This window comes from Saccopteryx leptura, chromosome 1, assembly GCF_036850995.1.
Source record: "Saccopteryx leptura isolate mSacLep1 chromosome 1, mSacLep1_pri_phased_curated, whole genome shotgun sequence".
NCBI classification, from domain to species: Eukaryota; Metazoa; Chordata; class Mammalia; order Chiroptera; family Emballonuridae; genus Saccopteryx; species Saccopteryx leptura.
Window position 1 is genome coordinate 47,700,166 of NC_089503.1, and position 19,226 is coordinate 47,719,391.

The following is a 19,226-nucleotide window of genomic DNA, read 5'->3' on the forward strand; positions in this document are numbered from 1 at the left end:
TGTGGTTTCTCCAAGTTGGGCCTTGTTGAAACACTGCCTGGTTTTCAACTAATCTTTTTCTTTTTTTAAGTGAGAGGAGGGGAGATAGATGGACAGACTCCCTCATGCTCCCCGACCGGGGTCCACTCGGCAACCCTCATCTGAGGCTGATGCTCAAATTAACTGAGCTATCCTCAGCGCTGGGGCCAATGTTTGGATCAAACAAGTGACTGGCTGCAAGAGGGCAAGAGAGAGAAGGGGGAGAGGGAGGGGAAGAGAAGCCGGTGTTCACTTCTCATGTGTGCCCTGACCGGCGATTGAACATGGGACATCCACGTGCCAGGCTGACACTCTATCCACTAAGCCAGCCAGCCAAGGCCTCAACTATATAATTCTTTAGATGTGAATTCATGCCTACACAGAATCTGTAAGAAGTCCTAATTTGGTGTTTGCTGCAATTCTGTTGCTGCCTTCAAAATCCTCACTGATGATCTGGGGCGTGAGCATGAGGAAAACTGCAGTCAAAACCCCTTGGAAGCAGTGTGCAGGGCCCCTCCCCCAGAATGCCTATGCTTCAGCCTCTGTCTCTTGTTCTCTGGCCTCTGGTCAGCTCTTAGCTCTTGCACTCACAGGCCTCTTTCACCTAAATCTCTAGCCAGGCCTTCTGTACCCAGAGCTCTGGGTACCCTGACCTCCCACAGGCACCTTACATTTGTGGGTGATAATCCAGAAAGTTGCTCTGTGGGTCTGGCCTAACTCAGTCTTGACATAGCCAGGATGCTGGAAGGAAGTTCATGATGCTATTCCAGGAGCCAGAGGCTGAAGTTGAAAAAATATCTAGTTCTTCCTTGTTTAAACACTTGTTTTTGCTTTTAGCTATAATACATATCTACTCATTATAAAGTTTTTCTTGCTTTTGAATTATATTGAAATGATATTACATTAGATGTAGTCTTCTAAAATGTGCTTGTTTTAAACTCATATTATACTTCTAAATGTATCCATGTTGCCAGTCATTGTCACTACTATGTATATAATTAATATTCAGTTGAATATGCCACGATTACCTATATCACAATTGACCCACCTTCCTGTTACTGGGCATCTAGGTTGTTCTTTGTGTTTTGCTGTGATGAGTGCCACTGCTGCGAACATTCTTGTGTAAGTCTTCTGAAGGTCCATGTGGGCAACAGTGCATCTGAAACATCCACTCAGGAACGGAGCTCTGGGCCAGTGAGTTATGCCCAGGTTCAGTTTCATGGCGTGAAGCCAAATTATTTTCCAAAGAGTTGTGACTCTTTCCATCCCCACTAACATTGAATAAAAGCTCTCTTTATCTCTTATCCTTGTCAAATACTTAGTATTATCACATTTTTATCAGTTTGATAATTTATTTAAAATAGTTTCTCATCATAGTCTTAATTTGCATTTTCTTAATGACTCATGAATGTTTTACTGTGGAATGTATATTTATATCATTTGCCTATTTTCATATTGAGCTGCTGGTCTATTTCTTACTGAGTCATAAGAGTTCTTTACATATTCTAGAATAATAATTTGGGGGGGTTACATTTGTTACCAATACATTTTCCAAATTAGTGGATAATCTTTTCCTTTACACTGTTATAGACTATCAACTTAAGGTCAAAAAGATTCTTGTAAACTTTTCAGTTTAATTTTTCATATCAAAGTCTTTAATATTTAGGAAACATTTGTTTGTATGGGATAAGGTAAGATTCAGTTTCATTTATTTCCTGCATAAAGAGCCAGTTGTCCCCAGATCACTCATTCCCTGTGACCTGCAATGCACAGGGTCACATCGGGCTTCCGTATACTGTGTATGAGTTTATCTTTGGGCCTTTGGTTGCTTTCAGAAAAGGATTAAAATTTCCTTCATAAAAACTGTACAGCCTGACCTGTGGTGGCACAGTGGATAAAGCGTCGACCTGGAACGCTGAGGTCGCCGGTTCGAAACCCTGCACTTGTCTGGTCAAGGCACATATGGGAGTTGATGCTTCCTGCTCCTCCCCCCTTCTCTTTCTCTGTCTCTCTCTCTCACTCTCTCTTCTATCTAAAATGAATAAATTTAAAAAAAATTTAAAAAAAGAGTCAAACTAAAAAAACATGTATGAAAAATAAATAAATAAATAAATAAATAAATAAATAAATAAATAAATAAATAAAAACTGTACATTTCTGGGTAGATTTACTCCTATGTATGTTTTTATGCTAATGTTAGTGATATTTTCTTTGTTATTTCATTTTATAACCACTTGATGCTGAGATATAGAAATATAACTACTTTTTAAATTTTGATCTTATATCCAATTGCCATCATATTGACCCTTCTTATTTTTAATAATTTATTTGTACATTCTTTTGGGTTTTCCATGTGAATAATTCTATCATCTGAAAAAACCAAAATATTGTTTATTCCTTTCTAAGCCTTATGCCATTTTTTTCTTGTTTTACAATATTGGCTAGGGTCTCCTGTACAATGTTGAGTAACACAGAGGTGATAGTAGGCATCTGTTTTTTATTAATGATTTTTAAAAAAACACTTCTAATACTTTTCCATTCAACCATGATGCTTGCTTCAGGGTTTTAAAATATATCCCTTAAATTAAGAACATTTTATCCTGTTCTATTCCTTTTATGCTAAAAGTTTTTATCCCAAATGAGTATCAGATTTTGTCAAATGATATTTTCTTCTTCTACTAAAATTTATCATATGGTTTTCCTCTTAAATTTGTTAATATGGTGATTTTTAAATCACCGTGAGATTGCCAAATTTTGAAATTAGATTACATGCTCATTATATTCTTTTATCTTTTTGAATCTTTGCTATACTGTGGTTATGTCTGTCTTTTTCATCCTAATGTATTTCTGTCTTCTATCTTATTTTTTAAAATCAATTTAAGAGATTGCCTCTAGCCTTTTATTAGCCTTTTATTCTTTTTTTTTGGCAGAGACAGAGTCAGAGAGAGGGACAGATAGGGACAGACAGACAGGAAAGGAGAGAGATGAGAAACATCAATTCTTTGTTGCGGTTCCTTAGTTGTTCATTGATTTTTCATATGTGCCTTGACCGGGGGGCTATAGCAGAACGAGTGACCCCTTGCTCGAGTTGGCAACCTTGGGCTCAAGCTGGTGAGCCTTGCTCAAACCAGATGAGCCTGTGCTCAAGCTGGCAACCTCGGGGTCTTGAACCTGGGTCCTCCACATTCTAGTCTGACGCTCTATCCACTGCGCCACTGCCTGGTCAGGCTTTATTAGTCTTTTTAAAGAACCAATATTTGGCTTGCTTGATCCTCTCTATTGATCTTTATTCTCTATATCACTTACTTCTGCTTATATATTTGTTATTTTCTTTCCATAGGTTTATTTTGTTTTCCTTTTTCTAAATTAAGTTGGACATTTAACTCATTAATTTTTAACCTTCCTTCTTTTCTAATAAAAGTATTTAAGACAGTATCTCTAAGAACCACATTCACTGTACTGCATGAGTTTCATCTACTGTTTTTCTTTTCTGTAAACATTCATTATAAATGTATATTTTTACTTTCTGGGCACATGGTTTTAAAAATACCTTTTGGCTATTGATTTCTAAGTTAATTACTTTGTAATATAGAATGGAATCTGTGTAATATAGACTTCCTGAGATTTACCTGTGAACTATGGTCAATATTTGTAAATCATCATGTGAAACTGAGAAAAGGATACATTCTTTATTTTGGAAGTGCAGGGTTTTATAAGTGTCTGTTAAATTAAGATTATTAGTTGCATTTTTAAAATTTATACTGTTTTGTCTGCTTGACTATCATTACTTGAGCGATGTACTAAATTCTCCTGGTATGAAAAGAAAAATATTTCCCTGTGATTTCATCACTTTTTGGTTTTATATATTTTGAGCATATTATAATTAATACATAGACATATAAAACTATCATATCTTTTTGGGGAGTTGATCATTTTAAAATTATGTAGTGATTCTATTTATTCCTAATCATGATTTTGGCATTAAAGGCTGTTTTAGTGGCTTTAATATAATTGCCCCAGCTTTATTAAGTTAGCATATATTTTGCCATCCTTTTACTTTAAAACATTCTGTGTTTTATGTGTTTGCTAAAAAGCATGTAATTGGGCATTCTGCTCATTAACTGTCATTGCTATTACTGATACGTCTGGGTTTGTTTCTTCCATGTTTATTCATGCTATCTTTTCATCTTTTTAATGCTTTTTTTATTGCTATTTAGAATTGAGTTAGAATTTTTGTTTGGTTGATTTTTATTTTTACTTCTTCTCCCTCTGTTTTCCCCAATTGATTTGGAAGTTATACTAAATTTTATTTCTATTCTTTTATGGATTACACTTAAAATTTAATTAGGCATTTTTAATATCTTAGCAAAGTCTAAACTTAACACCTTAGTCTCATTTTAAACAATATAAGGACTCTAAAACAGTTGACCTCTAATCATTCAACTTCCAACTTATCTCTAGTTTAATGAGACTCTATCTTTCTTTGTACATCCTAGCAGGAAGTTCATGATGTTGTTTGATTATTTTATGGTTGCTTAAGATTGAAGTGTTGTTGCCTGTCCACTTTTACAGTTTTTATGCTTGTTCATATTTGTATGCAATTTATTTCTTTAAGTATTTCACACACAATCTCGGTATATTTTGTATGTAATAATAGTTGAAGCTCTTGGCCATTTAAATGTGTTATTTTTGCCGACTCTCATCCTTAGTGACTCACTTCCCTGTGTTTTGAGTGTTTTTCAAAATTATTCTTATTATAAGCTCATAGTTTATTAAACTTAATCTGTTGGGACTCTGAGCACCTAAACTGAGGCAAGGTTTTTTTAGGGGATCCATAATTGGTTTGGGAAAGCTAGAGACTTGGCTTAATGTGGGAATCTCAGATCAGCTACTTAACTTTTTGTTAGTTCCCAGGCTTAGACTCTAAAACCACTGATATTTACCCCAAGGCAAGCCTGGAATTGTTTTTGAGCTCACTTCTTTCCTAGTATGTGTAAGTTTCAGTATACCATCTTCCCTCTTCTTCTTGGCCTGGGAAATTTATCATACTTGGGACCATAGCAATGTTTTTAAAAGTATGTTTAGGCCCTGGCCTGTTGGCTCAGTGGATACAGCATAGGCCTGGTGTGCGGATGTCCTGAGTTCAGGGCACACATGAGAAGCGACCATCTGTTTCTCTTCCTTTTCCTCTTCCCCTTCTCTCTCTCTTCCCTTCTCACAGCCAGTGGCTTAGCTGGTCCAGTGTTGGCCTCAGGTGCTAAGAATAGTTCAGTTGACTTGAACATTGGCCCCAGATGGGGTAGCTGAATGGATCCTGGGACGCAGGTGGGAGTATACCTATCTCCCTTCCTCTCAGTTAAAAAAAGTATGCTAGTACAGAATGGGCTTTAGTACCCCATCCACCAGTCCGCTGTCCCATACTTCTCAGGAACCCCATTGTGTATCTGTGGCTCAAGAGCCTTCTTGTTACTTGGTTTTGAATATTTTCTTAGGTAAAATCATTATGACAGCACTTTTTTCAAACCTGAGGTTTGCAAAATTAGTTTTATGGGTTATATCAAGTACTAAAAATGAAACAGAATAGAAAGTTCCAGTCTTTTACATGTAGCAAAATTAAGTATTTCTTGAAACATTTTATTCAGTTATACATTTATATGGACTAACTTGTAAGATAAAATGTACTTTTTATGCTGCTGTGATGGCAATATTTTGTGTATAAAACAATGCTATAAGGTGCTGGTGGCGCAGTGGATAGAGTGCCTCCCTGGAGCATCAAGGGCACTGGCTAGAGCCTGGGGTCGCCAGCTCAATCCTAAGGGCACCCACTGGACACGAGGTCACCAATTTGAGCCCTGGTCAGGACACATATGAGAAGCAATCAATGGCACAACGAGTCAGTGCCTCTATCTCTCTCCCTTTCTTTCTCTCAAAAACTAACCAACAAACAAAAAGAAACCCCAATGTTCATCCATGCACTGAAAAGAACTCCAGCGAAAAGAACCCTTTTCTTCTTCAGGTAGAGAATTTTAGTCTTGCCTGCACTGGGCCTGTCTCTCTTGTCTCTGTTATAAGGCCACTGAGTTTCTACCCGGTGGCTGCTGAGCCTGGAAGCAGAGGTGAATATATAATAAATAGATCATCAATATTTGAGTGAGGAGGTCTGCCATAGATGTCCAGCAGCCCTGTCTGTGTCTTTGCTGAGTATGCCAACGAAGAGACACAACAACCGTCCTCTGACCCCGAGCCGTTCCTACAACTAGTCAGGTTGGCGATTCCGAGAAGTGAGTCAGGATGCCCCCAGCAGGACTACCAGGAAACTCTGCTTCCTGGGAAAGGGGGCTGGCTCATCTGCTGCTTGCTCTAAACGCTGCTGACTTCTTTGCACCAAGTTCCTCTGTTGTGGCATAATCCACTGTGTGCACAGGTACCGGCTGAGGGTATTGGGTCACACATGGGGCTTGGGTACAGGGCAACTTGTACCCTGTGGCCACCCCTGCTGTTTGTGGGGCTGTGAGTAATCAGCTCCCTGCGGAGATGCACCTCAGTGTTCACTTCAGAACCTATGGAGAGAGCTGTGGTAAACCACCCAAACTCCGGGCTTGCTTCACCATCGATGTTGGGAGTCTTGTTAGTCCCGGCTATTTTCTATGAGGTTGGTGGTTCTTTCCTGACAATATTCCATTGTATTATCTGATGAAATAATGTTACCAGAGCTTCCAGTCTCCACTGTCAAAGAAGTACCACAGTTCTTCCCGTGCTCTGCTGAACTTGAGAGCATTGCAACTAGCCACTTGTGATGGCTGACAAGCCTGGGACTCACCGCCTCTCAGTATAGGTATGGAACAAATCACTGTGGGAAGGCTGCCTAAAGGATGTCCATTCCCTGAGATCAATCCCCAGATTACGGCACACTGTCAGGGAGGCATGACTCAGAATCACAGTGTATGCTTCTCTTTGTTAAACTGCTTTTACTGAATTGGTTTTTTGGGGGTAACAGCATGAGTCTATATCAAGGTCCTAATATTGACCAGACATGTGAAATTCATGTACTATATACATTTATAGAAACAAGTTTCATGTCTTCTAGGGAATATAGTTATAAATGAATGGGAATGAATGAGCAAATAAATAAACTGCAGTCTGAGAAACTGTTGACCCTCGGGCTGTGTTCTATAGGAATATGAGAGAAACAAGGACGTATATTCATTGCAGCATTATTTACAATAGCCAAGATTTGGAAGCAGCTCAAATGCTCCTCAGAAGATGAGTAGATAAAAATGCTATGGTACATATACACAATGGAATACCACGCTGCCATAAAAAGAAGGAAACCTTACCCTCTACAACAGCATGGGTGGACCTTGAAAGTATTATGCTAAGTGAAATAAGCCAGTCAGAGAAAGACAAATATCATATTATTTCACTTATATGTGGAATCTAATGAACAAAATAAACTAACAAAATAGAAAGAGACTTGGCCCTGGCCAGTTTGCTCAATGGGTAGAGTGCTGCCCCAGAATACGGACATCCTGGGTTTGATTCCTGGTTAGTGCACACAGGAGAAGTGACCATCTGCTTCTCTCCCCTTCCCTTTCCCCTTTCTCTCATTTTCTCCTCCTGTAGCCAGTGACTGATTGGTTTGAGCATCATCCCCAGGCACTGAGGATAGCTCATTGGTCAGAGCATCAGCCTCAGGCACTGAGGATAGCTCCGTTGATTTGAGCATCAGCTCCAGATGTGGGTTGCTGAGTGGATCCTAGTTGGGGTGCATGGGGGAGTCTGTCTCATTATCTTCCCTCCTCTCACTTAAAAAAAAAAAAAGAATAGAAATAGATTTATAGGTAACAGAGAACAGACTGACAGCTGTCAGAGGAAAGGAGTTTTGGGAGACTGGGTGAAAAAAGGTGAAGGGATTAAGGAGAAAAAAAAAAGAGGAGGAATTAATTTTTCTGAACACCTAATATATCCCAGGCAGTTTTTTAGGTGCTTTACCAACTTAATTTCTTTTCTTCATACCAGCCCTATAAGGTTGGTATCATTAGTACATATTACAACTAAGAAAATTTGGCAAAGAGGTAATTACTATATAATGACCACTTTGGGATTCAAACTCAGGAGTCTCCTTCTGTAACTGAATCATAGAGTTGTGGCAAACCAACCTAAACTCCTTGCTTAATTAGCCATGTATTTTGGAGTCTTGCTACTCCTTGCCATTCTCTATGAATGATATCAGGATTTGAACTCAGGGGTGTCTGACTCTAATATTTCTGTTCTTTTAGGATATCTCACCATTACATTATCCAGAAAATTGTCATTCCTTCTGTTTCTCAGCAGCAGTCAAGACAACAACCACAGAGTGTAAGCCAAACTGCTTCTCTCTTCCTGTCTAGGTTTTCATTGCAATTTTTCATCATAATGTGTGCTCCTGCTGCCATCTGCTGGCAGCCTTGCACATACTAATATTCCTTTGTAAACCCCTCTATGAAGGAGAGCCATCTGGTTCTTAAGGAAAAAAAGGGGGGGGGGAGCTCAATGCAGACAACCAGCTGGTAAACCTCCCCAGAAGCTGGTAAGTGTATAAGGGGGGAATAATTGCCATACACCTCTTTTGGGGATAAATCGTTTTTCTTTCAAAGTCATTCACAGTTGTTGTTTTTTTTTAATCATATTTCACCTGTCTCTAGGTATTGAAAGAAAGAACAAATTCTGTTATCTAGCTAGCCCATATAAATGTGAATGATGATCTCTTGCTAAATTAGGGTTTTCTATGACCCCAGCACATAACACTGACCACTGTGTTGACAACCGACAAGCCAGTAGGTAACAGGGCCTTGATTAAGAAGAATCTAAGCGGCTGGCAAAGCTCGGGTTGCCCTCCTTCCAGGAGGAGGTGCCCAGGGCAGTCAGGACACTGCATGTCCTTGTCCTTTCCACAGGACTAGCAGGGCCACCAGGGGAATCCATTCCCTTTGTCAAAGATATTCATCTGTCTCACACACACACACACACACACACACACACATTCTACAGAACATAATGACCCATCTTCTAGGGAAGCTTCTTGGATTTTGGGGTTTTTTTGTTTCCCCTTCCTTGACAAAATGGGGAAAACCCTCCCCAGGGTATGGAGAAGCTTATATCCGACTGTTGAAAAAAAAAAAAAAAAGAGAAAGCAGGAACTGTTGTCACGACAATTAGGAGCTCATCAAAGCCTCATTTTGCTCATCAGCCATCATTGCCCTTCGTCCTGCACCCCCGTTTGCTCCTCTAATTCAATGCCTGCCTAATGAGTAACTCCTGGGGACAAAAGACCCTTTCAGGCTGGCACACATAATTATTAGAAGAGACTTGCCTAACTGTCACAGACTACTCATGTTTTCAGGCCTGTCTCTAAATCTGGTTATTCACAACCTTTATAGCTCAATATTATTGCCTAACTGTGATCATTTTCTAATTATCCTAATAATACCTATTAAATAATTCCCATTAAATTACTTGAACCAGAGCAGCACAGGCCAGCTCAAATACAGCTTAACCTAATAAGCATTGGTCATTCATTAAGCACCAGGGCAATCTCTTAAAGGGGCTGAATAGAATATTAAACTGTAAAGGAACATTAGTATTGCACAAATGTTATTACAAGTTAGAATGTATTAATTTTGATGCCTGGTTTGCCAATCTTCCATATGGTTTCCTTTAGGGATGCTCTCCCTGACTTGGTCTTCTAGTCTTTAGCAGCCCCTGGTTGATATGCATCTGTCACCCATGCAGGACAATCAAGGAGAAGACGGCCCATAGCTTTAGCAGGAGAATTAAATTACCAAAGGATGTAAAGAAAATACATGGGGTCCATCTTCTGGCCAGGTTAGCACACCTTTGACAATGCCACACGCTGTCTGGGTTTCTTCATCACATTACTCAAAATAGCCTTGCTTTACAATGGGGAAAAGGGGGTTTTCAGAAGCGTTAAAAAATTGGTTTCTAGAATTTAAATCTCAAGCAGTGAAGATTAGGGAGTCAAGTCTTTAAAGGTGTATATATGTGGATATTAATAGTATGTAAAATAATATCGGGTACCATTTATTGTCTATACTCTGGGATGGGCTCTTTGCCCATCAATACCCTTAATTCTCAAAATGACTTGGTAATGTGGATACTATTGGCTCCATTTTTAGATAAATAATATGGACACAGAGAGGTTAAGTGATTTTCCTAGGATCACACAGCCTAAATGCAAGGGAACTGAATTTGAACCCTGTGCTCTTTGATGCCTATAATTCTACCCTCCCCATGACGCCACACTGCCTCCCCCCAAAACTAAAACATGTCCTAGTTTTGCTAGTTGCTCCTTTATATTGCTAAGGTTCTCATTGAAACCAGGGCTTTCCTGATTAGGAATATGACCAAACCTCAAATAGGGGCAGAGGATTGTACCAAAGCTCCCAATAGCAGCTATAAGGAGAGACTTAGACTCTAGCTCCAAACAGCAAGAAACAGTTATCGTCTTTGTAATGAAGCCTATTTCTGATGAGTGGACTTAGGTCTTCTTTGCAAGGAGATGCACAGTGTGTTTTAGTAAGAAAAGGAATATTTATTAATCATCTATCCCATCCCTCCCATAGTCAGACACCACATGAGGGCCTCCACATGAACTGTTTTAGTCCATCCTCACCACAAATACACAAAACAGATATAACTTATCACTCATACTTTACAGACAAGAAAACTGAGGCACAGAGGGGTAGAGTCAGACTCCAACATTTTCCTGTTGTCCAGAGACAAATTAGCCCGAGCTAAGAAACCACGGGGCTTCCACGTGGATAGACCCTTGCAAGGCCCTGGGAACAGCCCTCTCGATTTTGCGGGCATGATATTGTATGAGCTTCAGCCCTCACAGAATCTGGGTCTGTCCCTTCTAGAATCATCTCTCTCTAATAACTGAACTTTTAAGAGAATTAAAATCCTAACCTTTCACATATTCCTCATTGCACAGAGAGAGATGTGTTTTCAGTGTTTGGCTTTTTACACGTTATTTCCTAAATATAAAAGGCTAAAGAGATCATGTCACAAAGCCAAAGAGACAATACTTTCCACAAACTCTAAGGGCCCCTCCAATTCTCTAGCCACACAGATGCTGGATAGTTTCTAAAACAACGTAGACGTCTTTGTCCTCCCTCGCCTCGGAACCCTTCACTGGCTCCGCATTTGTTAAGGCATCTCGTGTTTATTCGCAGACGGCCTTTGCCGGGGCTGCTCCCTCTGCCAGCACAGTTTCTCACTTCCCCGATGACTTCCAGCTCCTCCTCTGCTTCTCATCCTACTAGGGCACCCTGCCAGGAAGCCTGGCCGGACCGCCCCTCTCCCAGGGCCAGTTGGGAACCTCTGGATCCTGTTTCCATGCACCCTAATGCTTGCTCCTAACATAGCACTTGTCCTCCTGTATCGAGGTTTATTTCTCTACAGGTCTGTGTCCTTCAATGGGCTACCAAGTTCTCAAAGGCAGAAACTGGGTTATCACCATCATTACAGACCCACTGTCTTCATGCCCAACACGTGGTAGGTAGGTCTCCACCAGATGCATTCTGTTTGGATCTGAGTTTCTGAAGCTGTCAGTAGAATAGTTACCATTTAGTGCTTTACCTATGCCAGGCAATGTGCTAATTTATATATGTGTGTGTCTGTATGTATTTGTGTATGTATATGTATATACATATATATTATATAAACACATATATACATGGAGATATATATATATATGTACAACATATCCATAAGTATAATTTCTTCTTTAATTCTTATATCAGCTCTATAAGGTAAGAAACCACTATTATCTCCATTTTAGAGAAGAAACAAAGTTCATAAAGATTTAAAACGTGACTTCCTCAAGTTTATAGAGTGAGTAAAGTGAAAAAAAAACAGAATTTTTATTTAAAGTCCATGCTTTGAATCACTACCAACATTGCTTAAATCCCCAAATATTTCCCCTGAATTTATCCTGACCCCTGAATTGCAGAGGACATTCACACTGGCAGATAACCAGGCAGACAGATACCCAGGGACGAGGCCCACAGGCCTACCAGTGCCCTCGCAATTTCTAATGGGGTGGGCAGGTTGGTGGCATAAGTGTGAAGCAGTGACAAAGCCTCACTGTTTCGCCCAGAGGGTTAGACCAGCACCGCTCTCAGACCACACCAGGGCTGGGGCCGCCACTGCGGATTGGATCCCGGCGAAGCCTACCTGCTTCTCCTCTCAGCGCCTTCTCCAGCCTCACGCCCTGGATCTCGGAAGCCCTCTGCCGCTCCTCCACCTCCTCCAGCTGCCTCTGGATGGCCTGCAAGGGCAGGGTCTGGAGTCACATGGCCGCTCTCGGTGTGCAGCGTCACCAGAGGGGCCCGGTTCTGCCACTTACTTCCCAAGAGGAAAGAAGCCCTTTCCCAGATGACGTCACCTCCTTGATTAACTGGGTCAGGGCCTTTGAGTTTCCAAACTAGAACTTGACATTTTCCTTCTTTATCATGAATACATAAAGCAAGGAGTCTGTGTGTCAGCTCAGTTTGTCCTCAAGTAGTTGTTAAAATAGTCCCCTTTGACCAGGCCAATGGCACAGACGTGCTCTCAGGCAAAGGCTGCTGGGCTAGGTGGACAGTCTTCACGGTTCCTGGACTCCTTGGAACCTCAGCCTCGGACTGTGGTCGTGGCAGAGCCACAGGAGCTACAGCCACTGCTCATATTGGGACTGGGGCTCTGGGGACAACACAGAGCATGCTCACATCCCATTTTCCCAAGAAGCACCAGCAGGTTCCTCCCAAGAAGCTGGTCTGGAGCAGGAGACCTGGGCCACTCCTGGGCTGGGTTCCTTTCTTGGTCTGTCTGGCTCCTGTCCTCAGCTACAGATTTACCTGTTCCTTCACTGCACTGTGGGGCTAGTGCCTGGGGGCCTTTGACTGTGGAAGTGTATGGTAGCTTTGTTACTAGCAGGTTATTAAGACATGGGATGTTTATCCTATTAAAGGACAACCTCACACCCTCCTTAGACTACCATTGGCACCTATTAAGGTTTGGGATCATTTCTTTCTTGTGTATATAACTAGGGGAAAGCCTTTCCTATGTACATTTTATTCACACCATCAATTCACTCTTTTCAGACACCATGCTGCTAAAATGCACATCTCTTGGCAGAACATGCTTTGCACCTGGCAGACCAGGCTTATTTAAGGAACTGGCAGCTGTTGGGGCAGGTAGTATGTGTGTGTTCCTTCTCCTCTACATCATTTGAGCTTTGTCTCACTCTCCTTCCTCCTTAACTCCACATCTTTCTAAGTCTCCCTGGATACAGGGGTACAATTGCTAAAGCACCTGCAACCCCATGAAGAGGCCCGAGCTGGGGGGGACTTGTGCCAGCTAAGAGTGTTTAAGCCCCACACAGAACATCGGAAATAGGTGGGAATCATATCTAAAACAACTTGTAATTTCATGCCCCCTTCCTCTGCGTCTCTCTTTTAAAGATAATTATATCTTTATAAATCGGTCTCTTGCTGGGATGGTGTAGAATTGCAAAAGGAAAGAAAACATTTAAATAACTTTATTACTGATTAGTTCATAATTGTGGCTATGTGGTTTGGATGAGTAAGTAGAGCGCCCTCTTTACTCCATTCATATGCTAAACCCCTAACTTCCAAAGTAAGTGCATTTAGAGACAGGGCCTTAAAAGAGGTAAATAAAGTTAAATGAGGTCGTGAGGGTGGGGCCCTAATCTGATAGGAATGGTGTCCTTATAAGAAGAGGAAGAGATCCCAGAGATTGATCTCTTTCTTCATGTGCACAGAAAAAAAGGCCACGAGAGGGCACGGCAAGGCAGCTGTTAAAAGTCAGGAATAGCCCTGGCTGGTTAGCTCAGTGGTAGAGCATCGGCCTGGCGTGCGGAAGTCCTGGGTTCGATTCCCGGCCAGGGCACACAGGAGAAGCGCCCATCTGCTTCTCCACCCCTCCCCCTCTCCTTCCTCTCTGTCTCTCTCTTCCCCTCCCACAGCCAAGGCTCCATTGGAGCAAAGTTGGCCCGGGCGCTGAGGATGGCTCCATGGCCTCTGCCTCAGGCACTAGAGTGGCTCTGGTTGCAACAGAACAATGGCCCAGATGGGCAGAGCATTGGCCTCTGGTGGGCATGCTGGGTGGATCTCGGTCGGGTGCATGCGGGAGTCTGTCTGACTGCCTCCCCGTTTCCAGCTTCAGAAAAATACAAAAAAAAAAAAAAAGGCAAGAAGAGAGTCCTCACCAGAAACCTACCCTGAGGGCACCTTGATCTTGGACTTCCAGCCCCCAGAACTGTGAGAGAATACATTTCTGCTGTTTGAGCTACCCACTCTGTGGGATGTTGTTACTTACGGGCAGCCCCAGCTGGCTAATATAGAGGTCATCCTTCAGAAGCTAAGGATGATCCTCTCAAAGGTTAAAAAGGAATGCAAATTAAGACTGGAAAAGCCATTGAATTCTTCTCTTATTGCCACCTACTGTCTGGAGTGAAAATAGGAGGGGAAATTGCTGAGCTTCCCCAATCCATATCATCAAGACTCAGCTTGTTCTCAGAAGGGCAGGCTGAAATGTTTCAAAAAACATGTTCTAGAAATTAAGCATGGACAGAAGAAGTTGATGGGCATTTCTTCTGTCCACTAGGTGAAAGGGGCAGCTCCCATGTCAGTCACTGGGAAGGGCAAAGGGGGCTGAATTAAGTGACCTCCTTCTTGTCAGAAACAACTTAGGGGACTACATGGCCGGATAAAGGGAATGACTGGAGGAAGGAAAGTAAAGGACCAGTGGGTTAACAGGAGTGGTCACTCCAGGTCCTTTTGTCCTAAACCCTAGCTGTTCTTTAAGGCTAGGCTTGGGGTCCTCGGGGACAGGGAGAAGGCCGTGCCTTTCCGCATCATTTTGCTGGGCTGTGACAGAGGTGGAGAGATCGATCTGGGCAGAAATGTTCAGAGTAGGCCAGGAAAATCTATATCGGAATGCTGGATGCTTATGTTGTCGGCTAATCTGGAAACAGAGACAGCCCCTAATAGTTGTCAGTTCAGCAGACACTGGCAGGAAGCTGAGTCCACTGCTTTGTGGCAGTCAAGGCCTGGGTGGTTCCTAAGGCCATATGTTGCCTGTCGTTTCAGGCTCATTTTGCCGGAAACATGTCTGCAGATAGAAAGGTGGCTGGGAGTGTGCTAGATCAACACCTGGCCTCTCCAGGCCCCAGAGTCCCAGCAGGGATCAAGTCAGAGCCTTTAGAATGGCCAAAGACTTGGTCACTCAGAGAAGAGGAACTGACCTTGCTCCAGCCCACCTCCTCAGTATAACAGAGACTTCCAGAGGGCTCTGATTTCAAAGATCCCAGACCCACTGACTCTTAGCAAGTTCATTTTCTGACCTGAGCCTTATGAAGTCTTTTTAGTTCTTCTTGTTTAACCAATTGTTTTGTTGCTTTTTCCAGCTTCCTTTTTCTTCTAAGCGCCTTCTTCTCCTATACAAACCAACAGAGAAGAAAAATAGGTGTGAGAAAATTTAGGTAAAACTTACAAAATACCGTCATAGGTTTCTACCCTCTGCAACCAAACCATTGCTTATTCTGGAACGATGAGTGTCCAACAGAACCTTCCGCAAGGATGAAAAGGTGTTGTATCTGTGCTGTCTAAAATATGGAAAGCCACCAGCCCCATAGGACTACTGGGCACTTGAAATGAGGCTGGTGTGATTAAGAAACTGAATATTAAGTTTTATCTCATTTTTATGAGTTTAAATATAAATTTAAATAGCCACATGCGGCTAGTAGGTGCTAGATGGGAACTGGTGTGTGTGTGTGTGTGTGTGTGTGTGTGTGTGTGTGTGTGTGTGTGTGTGTGTGTAGGTGGGTGTAGCTTTATAGAGCACTGACTTGGGGCCCTGGCCGGTTGGCTTAGCGGTAGAGCTTTGGCCTGGCGTGTGGGGGACCCGGGTTCGATTCCCGGCCAGGGCACACAGGAGAGGCGCCCATCTGCTTCTCCACCCCCCCCCCCTCCTTCCTCTCTGTCTCTCTCTTCCCCTCCCGCAGCCAAGGCTCCATTGGAGCAAAGATGGCCCGGGCCCTGGGGATGGCTCCTTGGCCTCTGCCCCAGGCGCTAGAGTGGCTCTGGTCGCGGCAGAGCGACGCCCTGGAGGGGCAGAGCATCGCCCCTGGTGGGCGTGCCGGGTGGATCCCGGTCGGGCGCATGCGGGAGTCTGTCTGACTGTCTCTCCCTGTTTCCAGCTTCAGAAAAATACAAAAAAAAAAAAAAAAATAGAGCACTGACTTGGTTCAGTCGAAGGAAGAAATAATAACAGAATTATACTCTCTACAGGTGCTACGGGTGCCCTGTGATGATGAACCTGGGACACACACACACACACTACCTGAAAACCAGTTAATAACTTTAAATAGCCTTTAGATAGGGTCTACACTGCCTAATTAAACCTGGGAATAGAGGAGCATATCTCAATCAAATGACAAGTTTTCTTGGCTAAAAAGAGGCCCAGATCATTCCTCTTCCCTACTTCACTTTGCTGTACCAACGCCTCATCAATGCCCCTGGGATCTCTGTGTACCTGGGCTTGGAAATTACAGACTATTCAAAATTGATGCATTTAAAATAGATGGCTGGCTCTTGATGGTGCCATTTCCAGGTTTTAGACACCAGAGAAAGGGGAATTAGTAGTGGGGCCAGCTCTGCATGTTGGAAAGTTCAAGAGGCACTTCTGATTGGAGATGTGGCAGAGGATAATGGCTCAGCCCTGAGCTGGGGGGCCATGCAGAGCTGGCATCAGTTCCCGTGAGCTGCGTAGCTTCAGCAGGTCACAGTTTCTAGGCTCCAGTGTCCTCTTTGGAGTAATAAGAACGATTTAACGCCTACCTCGTAGGGAAGTAATAAGGATTAAATGAGATAAGGTGGGTCAAACCCTTTGCAGAATACTTGAAAAATTTTTGGATAAAATTCAGTACAAACTATGATTTTTATTATTATTTAGCACTATTGTTATATTATAAATTGGCATGATTATAATTTTTTAAAAAATCTATTTGTTATTGTTATATGTGTGTATCTATGCAGGAGTGTATATATTATACATATGTATACATCCTGTACATACAAAATAAATGTTCAGATTGGGCTAGCTTTATTATCAGTTTGCCTTAACACTTCAATTTTCTATACTAACATGAGAATTAGAGCACGCTAGAGATTCCTTTTTAATGCTGGCAGAAACAAATATGGAACTAAAAAATTATTACAGCTAGGCTGGTGCCTGAGTATTCAATAACAGTGGCTGAATGGAATGTTTGTCCATTAAATGGACCATAAATCCACACATGGGGACCCAACCTAACAGGTCTGACCCCAGACACTGCCCAGAGGAATCCAGATCCATAACAGAGGTTACAAATTGAGCCTCAAAAGCACGACCCTTTCCAGGGTTTTATGGACCCTTGTCATTCTGTCACCCATTCCATGGAGAGACCACCACTGTCTTCGGAAAGGCCTCCAGCTTTCAGGCTTCTGTATGTCTATATACATCATTGGTGAGAACATTGATCTCAATGGTAAAACTTGGTTTTTATAGACTCCCTTTAGGATCTAGAACCCTAAAGGCTTTATGTTCTCCTTCATCACTGGAAGGAAATTTTGGCTCTCAGAACTCAAACTTCTTCCATATTATAACATCTCCATTTCTAGGGGATGACTTCCAAATTGACTGTCAATCACTCTGAATAGCAGTTCCAGGCCATTGGGTTGGGGGAACCTCTCTATTAGGCTGTTAGGACCTTTCTGAGAAGCCTGGGGAGGAGGGTGGTAGAGATCACTAGTAACTGTTATCCAGAGACTGTCTAACTCAATCTATGGAGAGTCAGCTCATTTATTTAACAAATATCTCTTGAGCTTACAATCTATTAACCTCCATAATAAATCCCAACATTTATTGAGCATTATGTGCCAGACACTGTATTTATTATTTCACATGTATCATCTTAAACGTCCCTCAAATTAGTTATTTTATAGATAAGGAAATCAGAACTCAGAGATGTTACATAACTTGTCCAAGAGGACACACAAGCAGTAACTGGCAGAGCCAGGAGGAGGGCCCTGGAAACCTGAATCCAGCATCTACCTTTTCACCTGGTCTTTTCCACCTTTCCTGTGCCAAATACTGTGTAGGCAGGTCAAGAGCTTCTGCTTTATAGAAACGGTAGAGTTTCCTCCTAAATTAAGACCCTTTAGTACAATTTCAAGGGAGGATGCTTTAACAGCATCACACTATCTTAACACTTCCCAGCAGCCAAGCTGCCAAACCCCAACTGCTTTATCAAGAGTCAGCGAAACAGAACCTAAAGGAGGAAAGAAGGCCCTTTATTGTTTTTTTATCAAAAGATGTTGACCTAGAAATGCACGATGATTTATTAGTGCTCAGAGAGCCTCACAATGCGCCAGACACAGCTCTTGCATCCTCAGTGATGGGGATGGCGACACAGAGAGGAACAGAGAGACACTGAGGGCTACAGAAGAAGATAAAGGACAGAGAAAGGAGAACTCTGGCAGGATGAGGACAAGCTGCCAGCCCTGGTCTCTGGGGAGGGGAGACTGCCGGTGGGGAGGGGCGAAGCAAAGGGAAGGGTGGCGTGTATGCAGCCTGTCTCCAGTTTCCCAGGCAAAGGTTCATTTGAGCTGGCATGGGCTCTATGCCACACGTCTGGGGACACACCTGTATGGGACAGAAGAGATAAGGAAACCAGAGGGGGGAAAGCTCCCCTCGAGCCTTCACTGTGAGTCCTTGGGAAGTCTTTGGCCAGCTTTCCTCCCTGTAAGAGCAGGCCCCACCAGAAGCCCGGGGAAGCAGGCAGGCTTTACCCGCTGCAAGCTCAAGTGAGGACTGGGTCTGTTCTGGGGCAGCAGGAGGACAAGGAGCTATTTGCAAGGCTTGCCCTAGGAGTCCTGTTCTCGATATTTTGATGTATTGGGGCCACTCCATTCTTTTATTCTCCCTAAGTGTCAGGATGGCTGATGCTGGGGCCTCTGCCTCATTTGAGTACAGAAGTAACTCAGGCCACTCGAAAGATGAAAGGGGCAGTAAGGAAAGCCCAGAAATCAACACACACACACAATTCACTTGTACTGAGCAACAAACTAACCATAGATGCCCACAGCTACAAAATTAGAAGT

At 42.6% G+C, this 19,226-nt stretch overlaps 1 protein-coding gene across 3 annotated transcripts in view; it reads right to left on the reverse strand.

The window, feature by feature from the left end:
- MICAL2 (microtubule associated monooxygenase, calponin and LIM domain containing 2) overlaps positions 1 to 19,226 on the reverse strand; it is a 219,692-nt gene that overhangs the window by 12,472 nt on the left and 187,994 nt on the right. For all 3 annotated transcript variants that reach the window (XM_066365593.1, XM_066365566.1, XM_066365558.1), the window contains 2 exons: positions 15,428 to 15,520; positions 12,256 to 12,349 (listed from right to left, as the gene is read on the reverse strand). In XM_066365593.1, the coding sequence (XP_066221690.1) occupies positions 12,256 to 12,349; positions 15,428 to 15,520 (187 nt within the window). The remainder of the gene's footprint in view (positions 1 to 12,255; positions 12,350 to 15,427; positions 15,521 to 19,226) is intronic.